Below are 25,452 nucleotides of genomic sequence, written 5' to 3'. Positions count from 1 at the left end.
GCTTACTATTCCTATTTGCCACCCCGAAAGAGATGAGTTATGTCTTCCGAAATGGAATGCCCATGTTTGGATGGCAGTGCTTCTCTTTGAATTGGTAATGAATTATTTCAGTTGGCAAATTACGAATTCTAGGTCTTGAATATAAACAAGGCTTGTCTATCTTATGAATTATATAAATCATTTCCGGGAAGCTATAATTTATCAACAAAATTTTAAAGTTATAAATCGCAAACGGAGCTTTTACTTGTATTTTTACAATGTCATGTCACCTGTCAGTTTTACTTTATTATAAGATTTAAACGACTTATATAATAGTTAAATTCTATCTTTAATAAATAGACTGTAAAGAGATATATTGTCAAAATAAATTTAAATTTTTGGCATCACTTATAGCAGCAAACATTTTGTGCACTTGAAACCCGCTGATTATCCGCTTACATAAGTTTTAATTAGCTTAACTCGCCACACACTTTGAGTTTGGCCTCATCACCTAGTCCAAACCGATTAGAACAAGTTAATTACAGTAATCGGCTCAGAAAGTTGTTCGCAGCGTGACATAGTTGAGCTTTCCATGCATTCCGTGAGTTGTCAAGATTTTCAAAGCCCAGTTCACCTGTCAATTTGCATATAACTTGGAAAAAGCAAGTCAAATCAAGTCCAACATAGCCGTAATTACTTACCACCGAAAAGAACAAAAATCGATCAGTAATTACACGCAAGCCGCTGCCAATTTATATAATTGTCTGCCCAAGACGGCCATCAATCAGAGACTTCTTCTAAAGAGCGATCCAAACTGCTTTCGGCCAGAGTGAGCTGCGGCTTCACACAAAACAGGCAAATGACGCAAACAAGAAGGTGGTATATACAAATCTTGCACACTGAAAAAAATTTATTAATAATAGACCGATTTTATTTTCATTTAAGTGGTCTTAAAATTTGATCACAATCAGAACTAAAGTTTTTTGATGATATAACTCTTCTCTACATTGTTTGATTTTTCATATGAAGTTTGTCATATTTATTCACTTTTGTTGTTAAAACCTATCTGTTTTTTTTTACTTTGAACACGACAATTTGGAATTTTAGCTATTTGACAATGGTATTTGAGCGTATGTCCTTGACAAAACAGAGTGTTAGAATATTTTTTAGCCATAGTAAAATCATAATATTTTCTATGAAATTAATTTGAAAAATGGTCGAATTGAAATCGATTTATGATGGATATTCCTCTATGTGTAGTCCGAACTTAAATGCTGACTGACTCTCGGCTCTCCGCGATCGAGTCGGAAAATTGCAAGCGACGTCTCCGCTAATTGATTTCGAGCGAGTGATTTGGCACGTTTGGTTGCAGTTCATTAGCAAAGTTGGACTGCACAGAGCTGCGTTTTGGGTTGGGCCCTTGCGACCGACAAGACTCGAGTCTGAATTCCAAACTGGCGTTCCAAAGACACTTTGGGTTGGGTCTTGGCGATGGCCTACAATCTTGCACTAAAGCCGGCCGACTTGGCTCGAGGTTAACTAAAGAAAGTTGGCAACTATTTTGGCTCTAATGGATCTAAGCATTTCTCCGTTTTTTTTTGCTTTATTTTTTTGTCTGCTCTAGATGAACGACAGCACATACAGAAGAAAACATTCACGAAATGGATCAATTCACATCTCATCGATACCCAGTGCACACCAGTGAAGGATTTGTTTTTGGACCTGCGGGACGGACATCGATTGTTGGCCCTGCTCAGCACTCTAACACAAACACAACTGGTCAGTATAGATCACTTATGATTAATGATTAAAATGTGTTCAAGAGATTTATTACAGTTAAGAGTTGTGAAGTTAACCTGAGAAATGCCCTTATATATAATATTAATGTTTATTGGATTAGTATAACGAAAATTTGACCATCTGAAATTATAACTTTCTATATGTTAAACCTAAATGTTAAAGAACTAGATTGAAATAGCTAGGATGGGCTCACTGCAACTAATACACAAGTGTATCAAAAATACCAAATGTTTTTGCTTTTTTTTTAGTTTGTTGTGATTTTTGCGGTTACATGGACTTTAAATCCAGTTATTTACCTACTACTTAATAAAATAATTGGTATTTTAGAATTTTAATTTAAGTATTCTAAGCTTTACTTTAAAAGTATTTAATTATATACTTAAACACATACTTTAAAAGAAATTCAGGATATCACGTTATGCATCTAAGCTTTACTTGTTAAGATTTAAATTCTAAAACTAAAACTAAAATATTCATTTTCAAATAAGTAAATCCCTGGAAAACCTTATAAATTAACAATTATTGGAATAAACCGATTAGATAATACATATACTCTCACCATCTCTATGAACACATTAACAAATCAAAAAAAATTTAAGTTTATATTCCTTCCTCATGCTTTAATCAATTGTCTCATTATTTTTTCGTAAATTAGAAACCCGAAAAGGGTCGCATGCGAGTGCACCATATCAACAATCTGAACAAGGTGATCACTGTGATCCAGCAGCATGGTGTTAAGTTGGTGAACATCTCCAGTGATGACATAGTGGGTGGCAATGCCAAGCTGACCCTTGGCCTCATCTGGCTAATAGCGCTGGAGTTCAATGGGCAGCATCTAGTCAAGAGTCATTCGAGCAACGGGGTGGAGAAATCCCTGTTGGCTTGGGCCCGCCAATATACGGAACCGCATGGCCTGCAACTCAGTGATTTCTCCAATTCGTGGTCCGATGGACGAGCCTTCCTCATGATCCTGGATGCGCACGTTGAGGAGCTGAATCTGCAGGCAGCTCTGCAGCAACATGCACTGCAAAGACTACACTTGGCCTTCGATTTGGCACACCGACATTTCAAAATTGAGAAACTGTTGGATGCCGAGGATGTGCATACCCACAAGCCTGACAACAAATCGATACAGATGTATGTGATGTGTCTTTACCATGCCATGGAATCCATGAGGACAAGGGAGCAGGATCAGGAACAGGAACACGAACAGGATCAGGATCCGGGGCGAGTGCCCTGCACCAGCATTACCGACTTGGATGAGGTGCCACTGGACAGTGATCGTGCCAGTTTGGGGCTTTACACTTCAGATAGTGCTGGCAGCATGGAGCAAAGATCTTCGGCAGAACTGAAAACTCACTGCCACTCCATGCGCCCCTTGAGCACAGCCACCAATGCCAGTGTGGAGATCAGTGGCTATCAGACAGCTCTCGAGGCCGTTCTCACCCTCCTACTGGAAGATGAGCAGCTGCTCTCACAGGATCTGCCCGATCCCCAGGACTTCCAGACTGCCAAACTGCAGTTTCACGAAAACGAAAGCTTCATGCTTAAACTAACCGAACATCAGGAGTACGTGGGCGAGGCTCTGGAAGAGGGTAGCAACCTCATCAACGAATCCCAAAAGGCAGGAGCTGGCTTAAGTCAGGAGGATCAGAACGAGGTGAGGCAACAAATGGTGCTGCTCAACGAACGTTGGGAGACTTTGAGACTGCGAGCTCTGGATGTCCAAGCCAAGATCCTAATGCGTTTGGCTGAGTTTCAGAAGCAAAAACTCGAACAGCTTCGACAGTTTCTTACCAGCGTTGAGGATCGCATTTCCCACATGAGCGATATAGGACCAACACTAGGAGAAGCTGAAAAGCAACTGCTTGAGGCTCGCAAACTCAAGGCCGACTTAAGTGAACAGCAAGAACTGGTGGATAGTTTGAGTAGTATGGTGGTTATTGTAAACGACACCTCTGGCAACTTCAATGATCTAGAAGATCGTTTGAGTGCTCTGGGAGAAAGATGGTCGCATGTTGTGAAGTGGAGCGATCTGCGAACCGAGAAACTGCAGCAGTATAAGTGTATCTCCAGGTGGTTGGATGCCCGCGAGCAAGATCTCAAGCTGATGGAGAGCAGAGATGTGACAGACGTGGGTGGTATTACCCAGCGTATTAACGAGCTAAACTACTGTGCCAAGGATCTGCTCGAGCTACAGAGATATCTGATAGATCTGCGACAAATGGTGGCTGCCACATTGCAGGATGGCGATGATAAGGGCGAACGGGTTCTGATCCAGCTGGAGAGCTACGAAGATCGCCTGGATGCATTGAAACAGATCGTTGAAGTGCAAACGGTACGCATCGAAACCAAGGGCTTTAATTTCGGACGAGATCGTGCCAGTTACGATGATAGTCGCGTGGTGCGACCTGAAGGCTGGGTGGATTACCAGATGATCATTCGTTTTGGTGAGGAGGAGGAGGCTCCCGAAGATGAAGAGGAACACGATTTGGCCAGCAAAAAGCGAAAACTGAGAAATGCTGACAATTTTTATGCCCTGGAAAATCACATTATAGAACACTTTGCCTACGTCCAAGAAGTTGAGCAAAAGTTGCAGCAGTTACAAAGGCAAAGTCTGCGGCAACAGTGTGATTTACTCAGGGAACTTCAGGCGGAAAATACCCGACGTAGTGGTAGTTTACCGGAACTCAAGAAACTCTATGAAGTCTGTGAGCTGGAGGATCCTTCGAGGAACCTTCTCCTCGAGGAAACGCACATCAAGCAGCTGGAGCAAAGATATGCGGTTTTGGCTCAGAAACTAGCAAGCCAACAAAGCGAAAGCCAAACGCTGTTGGCCAAGGAAAAGTATTACAACAGCCTGACAGGATTCAAATTAGTCCTGGCTGATTCCAGAGATTGGTATAAGCAACACGCTGGTTCAGCCAGTGGCAAGGAACTAGAGCAACGCTTGAGCCACATGGAATCACTGGCATCTGAGATTTCGGAGGCCAAAACAACCACCGAAGAATTGGATGATCAGTTGCTGGAATGGAAGCAAGATTTCGGCCTATTCTACGACAGTTGGCACGACATGAAGCAGGCCTTGCAGGCGCTCATTCAGCAAAGAGGAGGCGAGAGTCTTTCCAGGCAACTAAAACAACTTCAAGATTTCGTGGCCAAAGTGTCCAACCAAAAGGTGCGCGTCTCCAATCTGGAAGTCATGCAAAAACAGCAGTATTTGCTCAACCAATTGGTAGATGAACTGGAGTCCCTCCGACCAACCTATGATAATATACCAAAACACCTGATGGGCGAAGAGCTACAAACCACTTGGAACAGACTTCCAGAGCAGCTAAATGAGCGTGTGATCAAGCAAACCACAGCTATTGAAAATCTAAACCACTTTGCAGCGGAATACAATGCCATTATAGCTGTTTTGCGGAGCGCAGCGGATACAAAGTTGAATGGAGCTGAAAGTGCCAGTAGTCAAGATCTTCGGAAGCTAGAGATCGATGTGATAAGTGCACGAAATTTCAGTGAAATCCTGATAAAAGAGGCGGAGCCTGCCCAAAAGGAGTCCCTACAATCGCAGATTAGGGCACTGAACACTCTATACGATCAAGTGGAGCAGGTTCATCGGGAGAAGAAGCAACAGCAGACGGCCCTCCAATCCCAAATAGATCTCATCCAGCAGAGACTCCAGAAAACTGATCAGTGGCTTACCGATTTGGAGAGCAATACACCCAAATCGGGAATTGACGATATAGGTAACTCCAACGAGCTGTTCCAGAGCAAGTGTCGCTTCCAGACTCTAAAGGAAACCTGCGAAAAGGAAACCACACAGTTTAGGGAGCTCAACGAACTGGGCGGCGAGTTGCTGCTCCAAATGGATGAACTTCATGATAAGGATAGGGAATCGCGGTATGGATCGCTGGCCAAGCAATTCACACGCATCAATGCCAGATGGACGGAGGTCACCGAGCTGGTTTATGCGAAGACAGCTCTGCTCGAGCATATATCAACGCAGCTGGGGGAGTTCAAGAAGTTCATGGTTAGCGAGACGGGTTACCTGGACAAGTTGGAGAACAAGATACGCAACACGCCAGAGAATGCAGCAGACGCCGAGGAGATCATGGAGGAACTTGATGTGAGTCGTGTGCACACATCTTCACTATATTGCATGTTTAATCCCATTAATGCTGGTTTTTTTCTTCAGGATCTGGAGAACGTTCTGCGCTCGCACTCTGAGGAATGGCTGGAGAAGATTCAGGAAATTGGCAACGAGCTAATTGACAACGAATTCATGGCCGACTCCATGCGCCGGGACATCGATGACATCGCCCAGCGGTGGACGCAGCTCCAGCAGCAGGCCAAGAAGCGCACCGAGCTCCTGGAGCAAAAGGTCAGCGAGGCGGAGCAGTCCGAGAAGTGCATCGTGCAATTCGAGGCGTGGCTCACCCGGGTGGACGAGACACTCAGCGAGCATTTGGAAAACGATGTGACCATCGAGGATCTGCCGGAGGATTTCCAGGTAAAACTATAATGAAAATCATCCACATTTCAAATTCGAAAGTAGGTTTATAACTAATTAAATGCGAAAAAACATTTTTGAAAATGTAAAAACTATTATTTTTATTTTAAAAGATTGCCCTTGACAATGCTAAAAAAAATTACGGGTTTTTAAGTTTAAAAACCAAAAGTAAATTTTTTCTTCCTCGGACATAAAATATGAGAAGTAAACAGTGCACACAAATTGTTGAGGTACGGGCTTTTGACACAATTCTGATGAATAGTTTTTGTTTTCTTATAACGTCATGCATTAAAATATAGATTCGAGAAAAAATGTCTTAAAGAATTATCACTATGAGACCAATAAACCATACGTTATCTTCAAAACCGGTTGTGAAATTTAAAATACCATCAAAAATATAATACTAATCAACAAAATATTCTCAAAGTTCTAACTTTTGAAATATTTAAAAATTAAACAGTTTTTGTAAAATTCTAGTTTACCGAGTGCCCTTAATTATTGCGTTAATATCTAAAATATTTGTTCCTCTATCATAGCGCTTGGCTCGAGAGTTTGTGGCCAATGAGAAAAACTTTAAGGAGATCAGCGAACTGATAGATGAGCACACGAGAAATGGCAAAAGTGGGGCAGCCAATCGCCTCCAAGAGCAGCTCAATCTGATGGAGTTGAGGTTCAAGGCTTGCCAGGCAAAGCTAAGCAAGTGCACCGCTCCACAACCCGCCTACGAGTCCCGCTTAAATCGGGCCTATGGTGACCTGCGGAATGTGGAGCGATCCACCCTGGTTCTAGATGTCGCATCTGCCGGACCGAATACTGTTCAGGCCCAATATCAAAAGTGTCTGGTTCGTATAAGCTCTCATAGTAATTTTAAATATACTCTATACTAAACATTAAATATAGTTTACTGTCTGATTAAATGGTGAAGTTTCTTAACTCATGAAAGACATAATCCAATATTTTTGTATACTCTTTAATAGTCTCTTCTTTTCGCCCAAACCACAGCAAATTTATCGCACACTGTCGGAGATAAAGGCGGAAATCGAGAGCACTATCAAAACCGGTCGCAGGGTTTGCGAGGACAGGTACACAAAATCGCCAAAGCAGCTGAGCCAGCGGATTGATGCGTTGAAGCACCTGTACAATGCCCTCGGAGAGAATGTGACCCAGTCGAAGGCGTTCCTGGAGAGTCTGCTCACATTAGCGAGGCAGTTGGAGGAGTGTTTCGACTCGGCGGATACCCTGATTCGACGCTTTGAGTCGCCACAGGAGGTGCACGATAGGAACTCCATACTCCTGGAGTTCGAGGATGTGCTGCGACGGTGCGAGGACCAGTACAACGAGTACAGCAAGTCCTGTGACCAAAGTTGCATGGTCGAGACGCGGCAGAGAATCGATGGCTTAAAAGCCACTTACCACAAACTGACCAGTGCTGACATCATCAAGCGTCTCACCGAAATGAAGGCCACCCTGCAAAATCTAGACAACATTTCCCTGGAAACTCTCAAGTACGTTTCGTGTTAAGGGATTTAAACAAACTGACATTAAGAAAATACTGCAGTTAGTTTTCCAAAATATTATCCCATTACTTATCATCTCAAGAGTTGTGTTCTGAACTTATAAGAACACAATCTTTTTAAAATGACTTATTGTGGGTGTCACAGAAATCACTAGAGTTTAAAACTAGTTTAAAAGGTGTGTTAGAGTATGGAACAATCTGTAAATCTGGCGGATTTATTTTCATTTTTTAGTGTCACCTTCTAAAGTGTTTTTAAAACACTAATGATTTCTGTGGCATCCTTCAGTCTAATTATTTTTGTATCATGTTCTTATATATAAAATGGTTCCTTTTATTATTACGTGCGAACCAGATATAAATTGCAGTTTAAAAAACATATAAGCAAAACCATTAAGCCTTATTATGTTCAAGTTGCTCGTAAATCGTAAACTATTTCTTCACGTAGTAATCACAATACTATTGCAGGGCAATGGAGCATGACCTGAAGGAGATAAATGTGCCCTCGAATCCGGAAATTGAGAAATTGCAGCAGCAAGTAATTGCAATTGTCGTGGTGAGTTGGAGCAAGCAAACAAATCCTCTTAATTACGCCAAGCTTCTCCTTCCGCTTTCCAACATCCTTTCCACCTGTACATAATACATGCTCTGTTCACTCCATTTTCACTGCTTCTGTGGTTGCTATCGGGTTCCAGTTTTTGCTTTTCATTCGTTTTGTGTCTTTATTTGCTTACCTCACATTTCGCTTTACATCCGACCCGCCTCACACTTCCCATTCCCATTTCTATACCCGTTGAGGGTGATTCTTCTCGGACACCTTTTGGCCCGGCTCAAAGCAAATGGAATTGGGTTTGCAGATTCCTTCTGCTTTTACTCCTTCTGTTTCACATCATTGGTTCGACATCATTTGATTTATCGGAATGCACAGTTTGATTTAATGCGACATGATTTAAATTTTAAATCGTAATCGACAGCAAGAGCAAATGAAATGGGTGTAAGATTTCTATAAATAGAGAAAAGGTGAAAATATATTGGAAATTGCTTGAAAAAATAGGACTAAAATTATAACAACTACTAAATTTTAAACTCACAAGAAGTTGCTATTTTATTAAAATTTTATCAGTATTTTCTCAATATAAAATACTTATACAAATAAGAAAACTATAAACCTTAAATTATAAAAATAAAGTAAAATGTCTTGTATTTTAATATCAGCTGGTCTAACTTTTAAATGTTTAAATAATTTTATGCTCATGAATGTTTTAATTTAGCTTCGCACTACCAACTGCTACTACTCTATAATCCTTTACTCATACTTAATTTACTCAACCCATTATTGTTATTATTTTGCCAATTTCATAAACCATTAATTAATCTTTCCACCAAAAGCTAATCCAGAACCAACAACATTTATCTATATTGGTAAATGCCAAACCATCAAATCTACCATATCACCCCAGTAAAAAAAAAAAAACCATAATTATAAATATAAAAAAAATATCGAGAAATCACCGTATCACTAGAGCTCTACGGGGTCTAACTTTGGTGTCATTTTCACGCTTCCAATTTTTAATGTTTAGAGTTTTATACTTGATTCCCCCTTCTAATTGTTGTTGTGGCGTTCGATTGGTTGTGGCTGCGTCAAATGTCCAAACCATGTATCCCAAAAAAACAACATAAAAACGTAATCCTTCCAATCAACCGCTCACCACCACCACTACCACCAAAAACAAAAAAATAAATAAAAAAAAAATAAAAATAAATCCACCAAAGCCACCGCTCACCACCAACCAACGCTAATAAATGGCCACTGCTTTTTTAATGGAGACTTGTACCTAAATGTAAAAATACCTATATAAGAAGAGGCTTCATGGGCTTGCAGAAATGCATTTGTTATAGAGTTTTGTAATTTATACCGAACTATGCATTTATTGTGCAGGATGTGTTGAAAACGCGATTCAATGAAGCCACAACGCTTGCCGCGCGAAATACGAGCTTACCGCCGAATGACGACACGGAAATAGTTGTTGTCAGCGATACGGTGCGACAACGTCGTGCCAGGACACCCCAGTCAGGGGAGTCCCCCTCATCCAGCAACACCAGTACCTCGGAGTCTCCCACCAAAGGTGTGGATAACTCCACGGAGGCTGTTGGCGGAGACCAAGTATTGCCGGATCTGCTGCCACCCCAAACATTCCGTCTGGCCGAGTCTAGTAATCTGTTCTCACAGATTTCCCTTAATCCCGACAAATTATCCAAAACTCCACCACCCAAACCGGCGAAAAGCAAACGAAAGGCCCCCAGTTCGCCCGCCCAAGTTGTGGAGATTAAGGTGAAAAATATCCAAAACGACAAGATGTCGGTGCAAAACATCGACTTCGAGCCGCAGCAGGGTGAAATCGTGGACACCGTCAATATCCTGGAGAGTGTGGAACCATTTGTACCCGAATATGTGGAGACGGTACAGATCGTAGATCTTTCGGAGGATTCCGATTCTTCGGTTAGGGTTGATAGCCAGGGCAAAGAAGTGCGACGGACGAAGAGCAAGCACTCCTTGAGCGATTCGCCACTGCCCAAGGTCTCGGATAATGATGAAGATTCGGCGGAACAGGACGAGGATATACTGCGTCCTTCAACAGAAAATACGAGCACCCCCTTCTTGAGAGTAGAGAAACATCGAATCTCCTTCGATGAGAAACGCAAACGCGTGGCCAATGAGCGGGATATCCTGCGTGATTCCGAGGAAGAGGAACCCAAAACACCGGATAGTCCGCGAACAACTCAAGTCCCCAAACCGAAACGATGGCGCCAACTCCAGCCGGAATTGGAGGCCCTGGAACCCGAATCACCCGGTCGCGATAGTTTCTATAGTCCCGACAAAGAATCCGGTTTCGATGCTGAGCCTCTCGTATTTTCCGACGACGAGGATATACCGCGTTTCTCGCTGGAAATGACACCAACCATTGACTCCGATAGTGATACGGTAATTTGGTTGAATACCCCGCAAAATATTTATTTTATCTAACAGTGTTTGTTAATTTCTTTTAACTTGCAACATACTTTTTGATGTATCCCCACAGAGTCGCATTGAGACGCCCTCGACAAAAAAGCCAAACCCCTTCTTGAGCAAAGTCCTCGACTCAATGCCTTCTCCTTCGGATGATTCAAACGTAACGCTCAAGAGTCCGCTAAGTGAACAGCAACCACAGAATCTGGATGATCGTGTCCGGGAGTTCGATAAGCAGGCCAAGCAGATGATCTACAAATTGAAACTGACGAAAGCCAAGATCGAACAGTGTCACGAAAGCGAAGCGTAAGATATTTTTTAATTTCTAATTTAAGAACGAGTTGTCAGGACTGGTTATGAAATACTCAAATAAGGTCATACTGGTTCATAAAAAAATACACTCTGAAAACGCGTTCTCCATTTTGGTGAGCTTTTAATATTAAAAAAATCGTTAAATATAACATTCGCAAATTAGCATGAAGTTGAGAAAAAGGTCACCCGTTGAGTCAGTAATGTATAGATAAGATATAGTTTTCACACAAAGACGTTTTCCAATTTTATTTTGGCAGATTTAAAAAAAAACTATTTCAAAGGAACTGTTGGAAATGGTAATGGTAAGGTCATACTTCATAATAACCAAAATTATACCTATGGTCACTCTAAAAACGCATCCTCCATCTGGGTTGTAAATTGTAACCTTTAGTGAGCTTTTAATATCAAATAAATCTTAAATTTCACACTGGCAAATTATCACGAAGATGAGAAAAAGGTCACTGTTTTAAATATACATATTTTAAATAGTTAGACATTGTTTCTACAGAAATGTTGCAAAATTATTTCAGGGAGGATCTCCGGCTGCTAATAGCTCCAGATGCAGCTACTTTAATATCCCAGGGAGACTCTTTGGTACTGGAAACCCATGGAAAGCAGGGTAGTATATCTCGTCTGGTGATGCGCACTCAGATTATATTGCGAGAACAGTTTCGGGAAGTACAGCAAGCCAGGTATACGACTAAACTCAATGTATTTCTCAACATTTATCAATGAGATTATTCACCGTAGATCCAAGACATCGGGAAGTGGGGCACCAGCTCCTCCCTTGGACAGCGTGAATATCGAGGAACTCGTCACCAAGGGCCTGCGTCGCATTAATGTTCTGATAGAAAAGAACGTCGATCTGAAGTCGAGCAGTGATCTTGAGAAGCGCATGGAGGATATTAATGTAAGTGCCATCAAAATCTGGCAAAATGCCACATGCACGTTGCCAAGATCTAGACTTTGTCGTAAATTAAAACTAAATAACCTGTGCGAAACTACAATTAAACCATTTTTATTTAATCGCTGCAATTACTCATTATCTTGGATACATTTCTAAAAGACGTCACATCTATCGACGATATTCGTTTGTATTATTTGCCGCAAGTTAATTGCCCTCTTGAGAATTTTGATGCATATATGTATGTATGTATAGGCAGTGGCCACAATGGCTAAATGGGTCCATTAGAAGACCCAAAAATAAACACAGCTGACACAGTTACACATCTGTGTGCAGTTGGGTGGCGAAGACTGATCGTAGTGTTTAGTGGGTCAAAAGAGATCGTAGGAGTAAGAGCGATCTTAAGAGATTTTTTGTTGCACTTTTTTGATGATGCTGTCTGTTTGAAGGGTTGGAACAGAGGATGGTTGTCATGTTCTATTAAATTATAAACATAGTTCTTCACAATTTTATGATGAATTGAAACATGAACAGTTTTAATGAAATGTGTCATTTCGAATAGGAATCAAATGTTTTCTTTTATTTAGTTTAAATTTAGATTTCCCTTTCAAATTTTAATATATAGTTAATTATGATTTTTAATGTAAAACGAAAAGTTATTACAAAAGTTGTAAATAAATAAATATTTATAATTGCTGGAAATTTTTTCACCATGTTTTAAAGACTAAAAGTGGAGAAAATTTTGTAAAAATTATTTTATTTGGAAAGCTGACACATTTACAACACAACTAGTAAAAAACTGCACTTTTTGTGCTCGCGCCTGAGCAGCATATGATAAATCTAGCATTTTCAACAAGTTCCATCCCTAGACGACAGAGTCATTAATCACTGCAATCATTTGTTGTTTATTTTTTTATTTTATTTATTCCGTTTTTTTTTGTTTGGTTTTATGGCACCAGCGAGCATGGCGACAAACGCCAGCGATTCTTAAAAAGCAGAAAAAAAATAAAATCGAAAACATTTTGAGCTGCCTGAGAGGGGCAGAGACAAAAAGAGAGCATCATTTTGGGGGGAAAAAGGAAAATGTTATAAACTAATTTCGAAGAGGGGCCAACATGTAAATTCTGCTCTTTGCCGGCGAAATGAGGGCCAATGTTTTCATTTTTCTATATTTTTTGTTTGCGCCACTTCAGTCGCGTACCGTCTCGTTTGCACAGCGGTTGCAGAGCTTTAAAATCTTTTCATACTTTGATGTGTGTGCATTTCTTTGTTGACGCGGTGATTGATTGTAAATTTGCGGAAAACTCAGTTTGGCGCGAACGAAAAATTCGGCAGCAAAAACCGGACCGGACCGTCAGCTGCAACTGCAACAGTTTGCATCGCGCTGCGTTGACGACCCATAAATGCAATTTTGTTGGTTGACAAACGCCGCCAACGCCAAGGTGGTAGGGTATTTTACCCCCAGCCACGTCCACGCCCATATACCCACGCCCACTCCTGCCGTGCACCTTCATTTGTTTCATTCCCGGAGAGAGGGTACCTGCATGATTGTAGTTGAAATTGAATTCCAATCGCCGTTGGCTGCTCCTGTCCCAAGCGGTGGCCATTTTGTTCACTCGTGTATGTGCCTGTTCGGCTTCCGTTTCCGCTTTAAACCTGCCATTTATTGTTCACCTTCCGCAACTCAAGAGTATCGAATGCATTTTATACATATCTACTTTCGTATGTTTCCGTTTAATACTTTAAGTGAATTCCAATTTCAGTCGAGATTCAGTAATGGGAAAATTCATTGATTAACTTTATACAAATTTTATTGAATAACGTGAACATGCTTTTTTCCATAAATGTATTCGTACTCCATACTTTAAGGAAATATGTATATAGTTTTCCTTAACATTTTACACTAGCTGAATATTTTTAATACATGTTTCTCGTATCAAACCAAGAAATATTTAATAAGAGTATTTTGATATCTTAAGAATTACAAGTGGCAAAAGGGTTTAAAGACATTATGTTTATAAAATAATAATATGAATATTACAAATAACAATTGTAGTGAGCAATGACAAGAAAATGTTAAATCTTTTTGTATTTTATTTTATTTTAATTTATTTACTTACATGTTTTTTAAATATATTCCTTGTTTATTACAGGAGCGGCACGACGATTTACAGGTAATTGTCAGCGCCATTGGCAAAAACGCTCAGATGCCGAAGGTCACGCCCCTCATGATGAACGAAATTGAAAAGGTTTGCCCACACACTTCGGTTTCCATTCCCACTCAATTGAACTCTAACTTTTCCTTGTCCTTTGGCAGACCAAAAACAATTTGATAGCTCATGCGGATTCCATTGAGCTCTCGTTGACGGAACTGAGAAATGGCCCCCGAATTTCCAATGGCAAGGAGCGAGCAGATGCGTCCAGTGGCGCCACCATCAGCTGTCGGTCGGGTAAGCTTGCCCCTCAATTGTTTGTAATAGTTTTTATTTCGAGAGCTTAGCTTAGCTGGATCGCATCCTAACCTAGGCCAATGCGTGGTAATGCTCTTGTTGATTGTCGGCAAGTTGGATTGCCTTGAATTGTTTGTTATACGCTTGAGTTGACTGCCTAAATGTAGACAAGATGTCAAAGTTGACTTGGTCGAGTGTCCCAACTTAAGGTTTAAGGGCTATTTGAGGGTGTTTATCCTAGCAGAAGTCATTTTATTGAATTTTAATTTGGCAATTTACAGAGTTTGGAGTTTATTGCACAAGCTTAAAAACAAACATAAGGATTTAATAAGAGATCATTAATAGGTTTAAAGCAATTATACTATTATTTTTAATCGTGTAATTTAGTTAAATTAGCTGGCTTATATTTCAAACCATTTTTAAAGCAAAATTTCCGTTCCGGAAATGCATAGTTTATGTGCTTATATCTGTAAAACAGGTGCTATTTAATTACTATTAATAATTCTGTTTATGCCACTGTTGGTAAATGGTACAAAAGAATTTTAATTTTTTAAATATTGCTCTTGTTACCCATTATAATTTGAATTAAAATTTTAGTCCTACTACACAAAAATGTTTTCATTATTGAAATTTAATAATCATTCACCCTCTCTACATTCGCCATTGGCCAAAGCATTAAAGCATTGCCCGAACAGAAAAGCATGAAACAAATGTATGTTTGTACAGCGCAGAAACTCTTGAATCAGCACGTACATGTTTTTATTTAGCTGCATTGTAAATTTTGTTTTTGTTTCTGGTTTGGTTTTTGTGCCCTTATGGTTGAGATATATATTGATTTACATTTTGTGGTTCAAATTGTGATGCGCAATTGTACAAGATAAGTTTTAAAAGCTTAAATCTCTTCTGTTAAAAGTTTATCATTGATCTATACGTTTTTAATTACTAGGAATACAGAGTTTCTATACTTGTCCTTTTTTATTTTACCCTACTCCACTTCCGTTTTTTTTTTTGTTGTTTATATTTTTATAGGAAAAAGGGCAGTCAGCATCCAAATGTGCCATGTCAATGGCACTTTTGACATTTTATGTGAATGTTTTCGGTGTTGACTTACCCTATGGGAGGTGGGTGCTTTTTCCCTCACGCTTGTTTTCATAACAGATGCAGACATATGTTGTTGAATATTTCGCATGCCAGCAACAGGGGTTTCTACTTGCTGAAGTTCAAGGGGGAACACCAATTTTGTGTTTAAGAAACTTACTTTATATTCGAAATGTATTATAAGTTGCAGGATTCTTTTCCTTAATAACATTTCAACACACTCTAAAAAGAAAGAAATCAAAATCAAATTTAATTTAAATGCTGTATATTGAGTCAAGTGGTTAAACATAAAGTTGACCAAAATTTTGTACAATAGAATGTCGAAAATAAATCCATTAATTGCGACACCACATCGAAATCTTGGTGCTCCAACTAGTCTAGTTTCGCATCCTTCGGCCAACTTGCTAGCCAGTCTACAAGAATTCCTTGTGAGGACGAGTGTTGGCGGATTTTTCATGCTTAGAATTCAGGTGGACGGCTGAATTGGCGGGTCATGGTAATCTGATCATGCCTTAACCATGCCCTGCGAAATCATATACTTCTCGATCTCGTCGTTGGCCTTCTTGGCAAACTGCAAACTATTGTCGATGACCTGGTGCTGCTGCGGTGTCGAGGCCATCATCACATCGCTCATTTTGCGGCCATATCTTGCGATGGTGAACTCGCCCTCGTGGAATATCCTCCGTCGCTCCGCAAAACTCAGCTGCGGCACGAGGGATTCCTCGCTCTGCGAAGTAACCGAGGCATCGTAATCGAGTTGGGTCAACCGACTGCTTATGCGTTTGCTGACCAGCTCTCCGTGTGGCCGGCTTTCGACGGGAATAATCTCGTCACGGTTTTCGGTAACCATCGGCATCGATACTTTCTTCTTTCTTGACCTCACCGGAGTGGCCTCCTTTTGCGGGACAGCTTCCTCTCGCATCTTCAGCAGATCATTTATGTCAGTTAAACGCCTGGTCAGTAGCCTGGCACTCAGTGCCACGCCCTTCGCGGGATGTGGGGTGCCGATGGACAGCATCTCCTTTAAATTATCTTTGGTCAGCGACTGGTGACGAAAAACGGTGACCGACGCCTTGCAGCAAATAAAAAAAAAAATTATTATCATTCAATAGGTACGAAGCATTGAATTCATGGAAAATAGAAAAAATATATAGACAACCGCTACTGTAACCCATCATTTTAAAACCCTTACAATCTAACAGTAATATATATGAAACCATTTATAGCTTCAATGTTTTTCAATTGATTTGAATACATACACCCAGAGAAAACCCCATAGTAAAAATATTTGAATGTAACATTGTTTTTCAAAATATAAACATACTTAAAAACATGATTATGTAATTATAAACACATTTAATTGGTTAATAATAGGAAAACTGTAGATTATAATTTTTTCTAATATAAAACTAAATGTTTTCATATTTAAAAATAAAAATGAAAGTGTAACACACTTTGATTTAAACACAAAATCCCTCGGGGTACCGAAAATATTTAGTTCATAGTGAAAATATTTGGATTTACCATGATATTTCTCTGGGTGTAGTAATGTTTTATTACTGCAGAATTATGGTTCTACAGTTTTTAAACATAAATACATAAAAACCAAAATACATTTGTTTTAAGTAATAATTTATTTTAGCAATAGCTGAAAGGGCTTGCCAAAGTTTGTTAATTTTAATTTGATGTCTTAGAAGTCTGTACATTTTGTATTAAACATACCCTTGCATGGCCCATGGTGGAAGACTGAGAGTGATGAGAGTCAGGATTGCTGGCCGCTGGGCTCTCTTGCTTAGCGGAATCTTTGAAAGCACGTCGCATATTGAGTCGAGCCTTTAGCAAAGAGGCATCGACGCCTTGATCGGCGCGCGGATATGGCGTCGAAGACTTATTGTTGGATCGCATCAGTCCATAATCCCGGGCAGAGATCGGCAACGTATCAATGTTTTTGAATTTCAACTTGCTTAAGTTCTTAAATGCTGGGAACTCGGGGCTCAATTTCTTTTTAGTTGCCATACTCGATTTCTTTGTCTTCGGAGAGGAAGGTAACCCATTTTCTTCCTGCGACTTTCTCTGTTCCTGCAACGTTTGCATTGTATGTGGGTTCTGTCAATTAAGTGTGTTTCAGCACTTAACCAAATCTTTTTATGTTATGTGTAGTTGGGAGTGTCCTTTTTTTTAATGTTTCCGTTTATATGTGCCAGTTTTGTTTCATGTGAAAATTACGAAAAAATGACAGGAAACAGTAAAAGACTAGGATGGGCAAATTAAAATATAATATAAATAAAATTTAAAATACAATAGAATTGTTTTAATTTTATTTTTTTTAATTAAATTATTTTGTAAAGTACAATTTAAAATCCCATTTTTGGATCAATGCTTATGCACAAAAGCTGGTTGATATTTTATAATTTTTATTTTCCGATAGATGTCGCACCAATGAGCGTGTAGATATCATGTAGAACATTGTCAAATTACTAAAAGCCAGTACAAACAAAAATAATTAGTTAAAAAAAGCAAGTTTCTTATTTAAATTTAAAATAATTTAATAAGCTTAAAAATTATATTTTAATAAGACATTATTATATTTTAAATAGATTTGTGCTTAGAGTAATGTAAATTAATTTCCACATTATAAATTATTGTCTAAGCACCTAGACAAATGTGCTTAGGTTTTGTTATTTAGAACGTAAAGCTTTTCTGAAGCTCTTTCCATGCGCTCGTCCTTAAGTTCCTTGTAGCTTTTCCTTTTGACCGTTTTAATCAGCTGTTGGTTGCAAACAAGGAAACATTTGAAAACAAATCGTTCAGCGGAAAGGAAGTAAATAATTCTTTAAAGTGAAAATAAAATTGTGTTAGCAATAGTAACAATATAATTGGATATATACCTAAAAAAAGGAGTGAAGAATAACCTAGTGATACTTTTAACTTGAAGTTAAAAGCAAAGGACAATTTCGAAAACATTTAAAGCTTAAATCGTAATGTAACCGTTTAAATATTAAATTAAAAACTTTCCCTGTAAACAAACCGAATTTAAAGACTGTCGTTAACCGAAGTAAACAAACAAACTCCTAAAATATTTAATGGCGTTGAAACCAATAACTTAAAGGTAAATAACAATGTGATTTTACAATAACGGTTACAATTTCCCAAAAGTATAAACAACAAATTAAAACGCATCAAGGTCATCCATCACTTAAAATGAAAACTTTAAAATGACTTTCCTTTCCGCAAAGTTGTCACTGTGTTTGTCTTAAAGTCATTTTTGGACTTTCTCCAAATAATGAAAAAGGAAGGAAGTGAGGCTCTGTTGAGTGACAACTGAAAGGAGGAATGGGAAAGAACGAGTCCAGAATTTCACGCTTTCTTTGGCTTTTAATGAATTATGACATTTTCCTGGTAAAGCCCGTTTACTTTTAACCGTAGAAGTGGGCGTGGAAGAGGAAGAAAAATGGAGGGACTGTTATCAGTGCTTTTCATTTTCTGTGTGTGTTTTATTTATATTTTATTTTATATGATATTTTCAACCATTTTGCACCTGGCTCGTGAATGCCACAGCACAAAGAACACCCGCCAAAGGCGTTTGTGTGTGTGTGTGTGTGGAGCCTACCGGGAGCATTCATCAGAACGAGTGAAAAGAAATTTTACACTTAACGTGTTTCCACTGCTACTTCACCGTGTTTTCCGACCATGTGTGTGGTTGTCAGCGATGTTATTATTCCTTTCTGGATTCCTGTTTTTTATTCCATTCCAACAGGAAATATATGCACTGAAAAAATCGTTTTCTTTAAAGGATTAATAAAATTTGTAAATAAAATATAAGCTAGCAAAAAATTTCTAATTTGAAAAGTTGATCACAATAACAATTAATACTTTAAAGAATTATAATTTAGATTTCGTAAAGTTGTAAAATCAATTAATTTTTAAGCAAATTTTACAGTTTAAGTGGCACATTTCAATAAAAATATAATTTTTTGGGATGTCGTTTTACTCTCTCAGTAAATAATCTTTGTACAAAATAAATTGACTCTTTTTTAGCTTTGCAAATTATTCATATAAATATTTAATACTCTTAAGACAAAACTATCAATAAAGTTGGTTTGTATATTTTATAAAGCTTGAATTTTTTTAAATTGATAATTTTTTTCTTTCTTTGTGTCCATTGTTCTCTGTGTATATATTTGCTTAACAGCTTCTTGTGTGCTTGGAACTCTTATTCATTCAGCCGCTCACTCACTCTAAATGCTTTCAGACGCCTCAACTTGACACGGCTTGCGTTCCGCGTCCCATGTCCTGTATCCCGTTGGTGGCCAGGACAGTTACAGTTTTAGCTGTCCTCCTTGGACTTGGCATTTGTCGCCCAAATCCCCTGTCCTTGCAGACCAACCTAATCCTGCGAGGGACACTGGGAAAACTACAATCCAAAGCAGGAAAAAAAGATGAAAAAAACCCAATGTGTCCCTTCTCTTTCGGTTTTAGCTTGTTTTGGTTTTGTTTTCACGGATTATTGGCAAACTCAGGCCTGCAGAAACTTTCATAACTGTCAGGAGGACCTCCCTCTCCCACTCCCACTCCCTCTCCTCCTCCTCATCCTTTTACCTGCTCCTTTTTCCTAGTCTCCTTTCGCTTCCTTTGCTTTGCGCCTACTTAAGCTTTTCCTTACATTTTCCTTTCGACTCTTTTCACTCAAGTTTTTCAAGTGTTTCCCCTTTGCTTTTTCAAGTTTTGAAATATTTGCACCATGGTTTGCTCTGAATGGGTTGCAATTGAAAATTGCCATTTAATAGCAGAAAGTTAGGGCAAAGCTGAGAAAATATTGCCAGGCGAACGAACTTTTTATCGAGGGGTTACAATAATAATATGATTATTCACTGCATTCTTTCCGCTTAGTTCATTGTTATTCAATGTCATTGCTTTAACATCAGTTCGTGATGATAGTTTGATAAGGTTTCTGAATGTTGATAAAATGGATTTTTAAAAATGTATTTCATTCAACTTAAGATAAAGAATAAAATTGAGAGTATCAAATACGTTTATGTCACAAATACCTCAAGTTTACTCCACTGTGCATCCATCATCCAAGACACTCGAAACTTTTGCTTCATTGAAATAGTTTTTCATTTACTTGCCTTTTGCTGAAATGTGCAACAAAGTCAGGAGTGGAGTGGGGTCAAACAGCAGTCAGAAAGAAAAATAGATAGATGAAAATGGGGCGTAATATAAAGTCTCGCATTCAATATGCATCAACAGTGACCCCGATGAGTACGCCACCAAGCAGTGGTCAGTCAGGAAAAGTCAAAACCGCAGCTGGTGCCGTTTAATGAGTGGCCTATCACCGGCAGTGACACACAATCCTGTGGGTCTGGGTAAAAGCACACGCTAATTAGCAAGAAGTCTTTTTCCCCGCCGCCTCTTTTAAAAAACCCATTTCAATTTGTCCCATTTTGTGTTTTGCAGAATACAATAACGAGCCAAGCGGGACTGGAGCATTGGCCGGCAGCTTCGATAAGTCGGTGCTGCAAATTTCCGACTGGCTGACTTGGGAACAAAACATGATCAAGATACAGAGCGTGCTCGTCGACGATGGCGATGCAGTGCGACTGGCCATCGAGAAGCAGGAGGTGCGCCGAATAAAACACACCCATCCTGGTCCACACACCCCTATTCAGCCATTTCTCATATCTCCCCTTCTCTTCACAGAAAGTACTGCGTGAATTGAAAATGAAAAAGCCACAGCTCAACGAATTGGTTCACACAGCGGAAGTGCTCAAAGGCGATGTAAAACGACAGCAATTGCAGGAGAAAGGTGAGTCCTGCCGAAAACTATGGGGCCATGAAAATATAGTGTGTATTGGGGACTTTTACTATGATCTATAATTTGGATATATATGATATTGGGGCTTTTACTTTTGGAATTTATATTTTTAAGACATTTATTTTTATTCGTAAAACTATGCTGTACAAATATTGTAAAATTGTGATTAAATTTCTGATATATTTTGGATCGAAAACGCAAAAGGATTCACGGACTAAGCATGTCCTTAATGTTGAGCCCTTAATTATACATGATTTAAGATCATGTAAGCCCTTAATATTCATGAAAAGCTAAATTACGGCATGCTAAAATCAAGAAACTTTGTTTTCTGAGCGCAGGATTGTAACGGAATATAACAAAATTTTAAAAATCTAGAAATTTGTTATATTTTTATATAAATTTCCACCATAGGTGCTAACTTTATATAAGTCATAAATGCATTTAGTTTTATATAGTTGGCTTGTCCACACTTATCTCACTTAATTTACTCGATTGAGCGTTTAATTAGTCTAACTTAATTTGCCCACTGCTGCAGCATTTGTCAAATAGTCTTTCGAATCTCGATTAATTTTTGGACAGAGTTCAGCAAATTGGCTCGCATATGGAAATTTCATTAGGCCTTGTTAGCCGTTGTGTCTCTGCTGCCAGGGGATTGCAGATTGCTGATGGCTGCGAAACACGGTTCCATTTCCTTTTCAATCCCCCAAACCCAGAAATCACTTCGGTGCAAACAAATTTCCGCCGGGCGAGACAAAATGCATGCAAAGATATGGGGAGAAAATGGAAAAGTGGGAGAAGCGGGGAAAAGGGAGAGGCGGGAAGCGAGACATATGAGTTTTGTAGTGAAAACAGCAACAGACACCAGTGGATGGCCACTTAAAATTGCTAACTCAGTCAGGGGAATGTTTTTGAAGCGGACAGTGTGGCGGTGGAGAGAGGGGGCAATGTGGTTAAGGGGACTATCAACATTTGCATAACGGGGCCGTGAACCTCGAGTTCTGGGTTGCAATCCAAAAACAATGTCACACACACACACACACCCGCATAGAAATACCCATACAAAGGACAGAAAAATACAAAGACGGTGGACAAAAGAGAGAGGACTGTGTGCTTGTTAAACAAATGATTGCATACTTTCAGGTCGTGGTGAGTCCTACAGTTTGCGAGCCACTGAACTAAGAGTGAAAAACTCATTGCAAAAAGTACTCTTTGGAGAGATTTTTAATTTGCTCTCTCTCTTTATATTTAATTTTCATTTTTCTCTGCGGAATTTTAATGTGGCAGCTGAGAGCAAGCGGCATGCTACATTTATGCCAGTTGACATTTAATTGACAAGAGGCAGCTTGACGGCGGGGAAAATGGGAAAAGCAGCCAGCCCGGATGCTAACTGAAATATTTTTATGCTCTTTGGGCTTGGCAAGAGGTGTGGAAGTGGGCGGCAGTCGCCTGCACTGCTTGTTACACATTATTATGATGTTTGGTTTGTCATAAACATTTGTAACTTGTCCGCCACGTTCTCTCATCTCTTGCCTATTTGTACGTGCATTTCAGCTTTATTTTTCTTTCTGTGAGTGTGAGTATATGTTGTGTGTGTGTGTGTGGGGAGAGGGGTGGAGTTAGGCTTCTGTTTGGGCCTTTTGTATTGGAGATGCCACAGTTGCTTGCACCATGCTTTTTTTTTCTACTTTGGCTTTTTGCGCGCTGTGCAGTTGTATATACTTAATGTCTTTGCTTGCATTTTGCTATTTAATTTTTTGAAGTACGTTATTAAATTGTGGGAAATGGTATGCGAAGAAAAAATTGTCAAGCTTAACATATTTATTACATGGGATTTAATGAAGACTTAACTTTCATGTGCAAATTAAGTCTAATGAAATTAATTTTGGCATTTGTTTATCTGATTTCTAAATATTATTGTACATAATGATTAATTTGAATACATCTTAAAACTTTGTCTTCATTATTTTAGGTTTTTTATTAAAGCTAATTATATTGTTTTGTGAATTCTTTTTTAATATTAACTTATACGTAGCCCAACGAAAATCAAAGTATATTTTTTCCATTATTATTTAAACATGTTTTATTGATCCTTACTATTATTTACAGGATGCGCAGGAGTAATACATTTCCTTCACTAGTTTCTATTTGCATTTATAGAGCATTTTCAAGTTTCTAAAAGTCTTGAATCCCCACCGGTTGCCATCAACTGTTGGCAAAAAGCCAAAACAGAAAATATGACCATCCGCGCGGTATTGTATTTCAATTTGCTTCAAAAACAGTTTAGGATTTCCACGAAAACAGGTCGTAGCCAGGCCTAGTTTATTATCTGGAAGAGAGGGTAAAGAAGTGGCAGAAAATGAAGCAAAGAGCTCCAATTAATTACGTATTTTGTAGAGTGAACCTTAATTAAACCATTATTCATTATCTCGTTTGCTGGTTTCCCATTCCCTATTTCTTCGACTGGCTGCACCTTTTTTATTCGCTACTCCTGCCTCTATTTTTTTTTTGCTCTGAAGTCGCACAAACTTTTCGCCGACCCAAATGACCCCAAAGTCCTTATCATAAATAAAATACCAACCCACACGGCGAGGGTTTGTGTGTGTTTTTGTGTGTGGGTTGAGGTTGGCTCGTAAATCTGTCTTTGACATGCAATTTCAGTGCAACGGCTGTTGCTGCAACTTGGCCAACAAGCGACAGCAGCAACAACAACTACACTCACAACAGCCACACCAACAACATCAACAACTCACAGCGAGCATATTATCTGAAAGGACAACGCACTCAGTTGGCCAAGCACTAGCTCAGTGGCCTTACACCCACTTTATCCCCCCTTTTGGCACCCAAATTGCCTTTAATTGCAGCCTTTCGCCTTGCAAACGCCTTCAACTCTACTACCAACCACCACCACCACCCCCTTTTCTTGTGTTTTGGCGCTGCACACGCCCGCTTCACGCCATTACACGCTTTAATAGGCCTTACCTCCCCGAAAAGGCAGTCCAACCCCTTCCGTCGCATCGCAAAAAACCCCCCCTTCTTTATCTAAAGTTGGTTCTTTCCCTCAGTCGGGCGCTTTCTTTTCAATGGTTTGGCATAGCTTCCTGGCATGTGTCTGCGCTTTCAAGCAGTTCGTTGCTTTTGATACTCTTCTTTAAAGCGCTGGTTTATCAAGCTATCGGACTGAAAGTACGGTAAACAAATTGTATATATAACAAGAAAATTGACGTCTAAAAAGGCTAAGATCAGGGCAACTAACGTTTTCTTTCTTGTTAAGTTGGCTGTGACACGAAACTATTCGTGAAGCGAGGTTTGCTCTTTTATTTTATTTTTTTAAGTTTTTGGTAAAATGCATATTATTGTAAAATATTTATTTAAAACTAAAGTACAATTTTAAGCAAATAAAAATCTAAGAAAGGCATTTTTTTCTTTTAGTAAAAAATTTGTGGAGTATCATAAGCTATTTATACATCTAGGAAAAGCCAATTTCATTATTTTTATAAAGAACTGGTTGCATATGGTGCCTCCTTTTTGCATACAGTATTGTTCAAAGTCTACTACAAAATTAGAAACCCAATACAAAAGCCGTAATATTTTTGATTCCGATTTTAATTTATCTAAATTTTGAAATAAGTCTATGTAGAAATTTGTAGTTACTTTTGATCAGACATATTTTAGTGATTTTACTTACCATATGTTTATACCTAAGTATTGCTTTTTAAATAATTTAGTATCAGTTATTTAATAACATCCTTTTCTTGCTATTTTTGAATTTAAAGTATTAAAAAGTCGCGCTTTGCCTAATTCGAATTTCAGCGTCTTGTTTCTTTTTTTAATTACTCAAAAAAGTGAAGTGAAGCAGAGTCTCTCCTATGGCTGCTTAACCTCAGACCTTTTATGACACAAAGGCAGCCCCCGTTAACCCTCTTTGCCACGAGCCCCTCTCCGTGGGATTTAAGTAAGCATTAAGTAAAATTATTGTCATGGCTGTTAGACTTTTAGCTTCGGCTTTTGAGCCTTTTCAGACCTGTAAGTAATTTCCGCTAAAATAGTTTGGCGCACGAACA

The 25,452-nt window shown here is 39.0% G+C and overlaps 2 protein-coding genes and 1 long non-coding RNA gene across 17 annotated transcripts in view; 1 reads left to right on the top strand and 2 right to left on the bottom strand.

Moving 5' to 3' along the window:
• LOC108135750 (dystrophin) overlaps window positions 1-25,452 on the top strand; it is a 165,673-nt gene that overhangs the window by 16,225 nt on the left and 123,996 nt on the right. For 11 of the 15 annotated variants that reach the window (XM_041709561.1, XM_041709560.1, XM_041709570.1 and 8 more), the window contains 14 exons: window positions 1,604-1,758; window positions 2,435-5,908; window positions 5,978-6,292; window positions 6,829-7,134; window positions 7,295-7,797; window positions 8,274-8,361; window positions 9,745-10,788; window positions 10,886-11,118; window positions 11,655-11,816; window positions 11,875-12,034; window positions 14,182-14,277; window positions 14,346-14,478; window positions 21,034-21,197; window positions 21,277-21,382. In XM_041709561.1, the coding sequence (XP_041565495.1) occupies window positions 1,604-1,758; window positions 2,435-5,908; window positions 5,978-6,292; window positions 6,829-7,134; window positions 7,295-7,797; window positions 8,274-8,361; window positions 9,745-10,788; window positions 10,886-11,118; window positions 11,655-11,816; window positions 11,875-12,034; window positions 14,182-14,277; window positions 14,346-14,478; window positions 21,034-21,197; window positions 21,277-21,382 (6,939 nt within the window). The remainder of the gene's footprint in view (window positions 1-1,603; window positions 1,759-2,434; window positions 5,909-5,977; window positions 6,293-6,828; window positions 7,135-7,294; window positions 7,798-8,273; window positions 8,362-9,744; window positions 10,789-10,885; window positions 11,119-11,654; window positions 11,817-11,874; window positions 12,035-14,181; window positions 14,278-14,345; window positions 14,479-21,033; window positions 21,198-21,276; window positions 21,383-25,452) is intronic. The other 4 variants (XM_041709566.1, XM_041709565.1, XM_041709563.1 and 1 more) reach the window with 1 other exon arrangement.
• Window positions 337-8,916, bottom strand: LOC108135754. The gene is made up of 3 exons (XR_001773926.2): window positions 8,540-8,916; window positions 681-878; window positions 337-631 (listed from the first exon to the last, which is right to left on the bottom strand). It is a non-coding gene; the product is annotated as an uncharacterized LOC108135754 (long non-coding RNA).
• On the bottom strand, window positions 15,832-17,801 carry LOC108135753. The gene is made up of 2 exons (XM_017256595.2): window positions 17,299-17,801; window positions 15,832-16,648 (listed from the first exon to the last, which is right to left on the bottom strand). Exons 1-2 carry the CDS (start codon window positions 17,668-17,670, stop codon window positions 16,082-16,084), a joined length of 939 nt encoding a protein of 312 aa, XP_017112084.1. The 5' UTR covers window positions 17,671-17,801; the 3' UTR covers window positions 15,832-16,081.

This window comes from Drosophila elegans, unplaced genomic scaffold, assembly GCF_018152505.1.
Source record: "Drosophila elegans isolate 14027-0461.03 unplaced genomic scaffold, ASM1815250v1 contig_476, whole genome shotgun sequence".
NCBI classification, from domain to species: domain Eukaryota; kingdom Metazoa; phylum Arthropoda; class Insecta; order Diptera; family Drosophilidae; genus Drosophila; species Drosophila elegans.
Note: the sequence above shows the minus strand (reverse complement) of the source record. Positions and strands in the feature narration are given on the sequence as shown.

Excerpts from the sequence above, each read along its gene's own strand:
- LOC108135753 (XM_017256595.2), bottom strand. The coding sequence starts at position 17,670 with ATGCAAACGTTGCAGGAACAGAGAAAGTCGCAGGAAGAAAATGGGTTA. Across the intron at positions 16,649-17,298 it reads CCACCATGGGCCATGCAAGG|GCGTCGGTCACCGTTTTTCG; the intron begins GTATGTTTAATA and ends ATTTGCTGCAAG.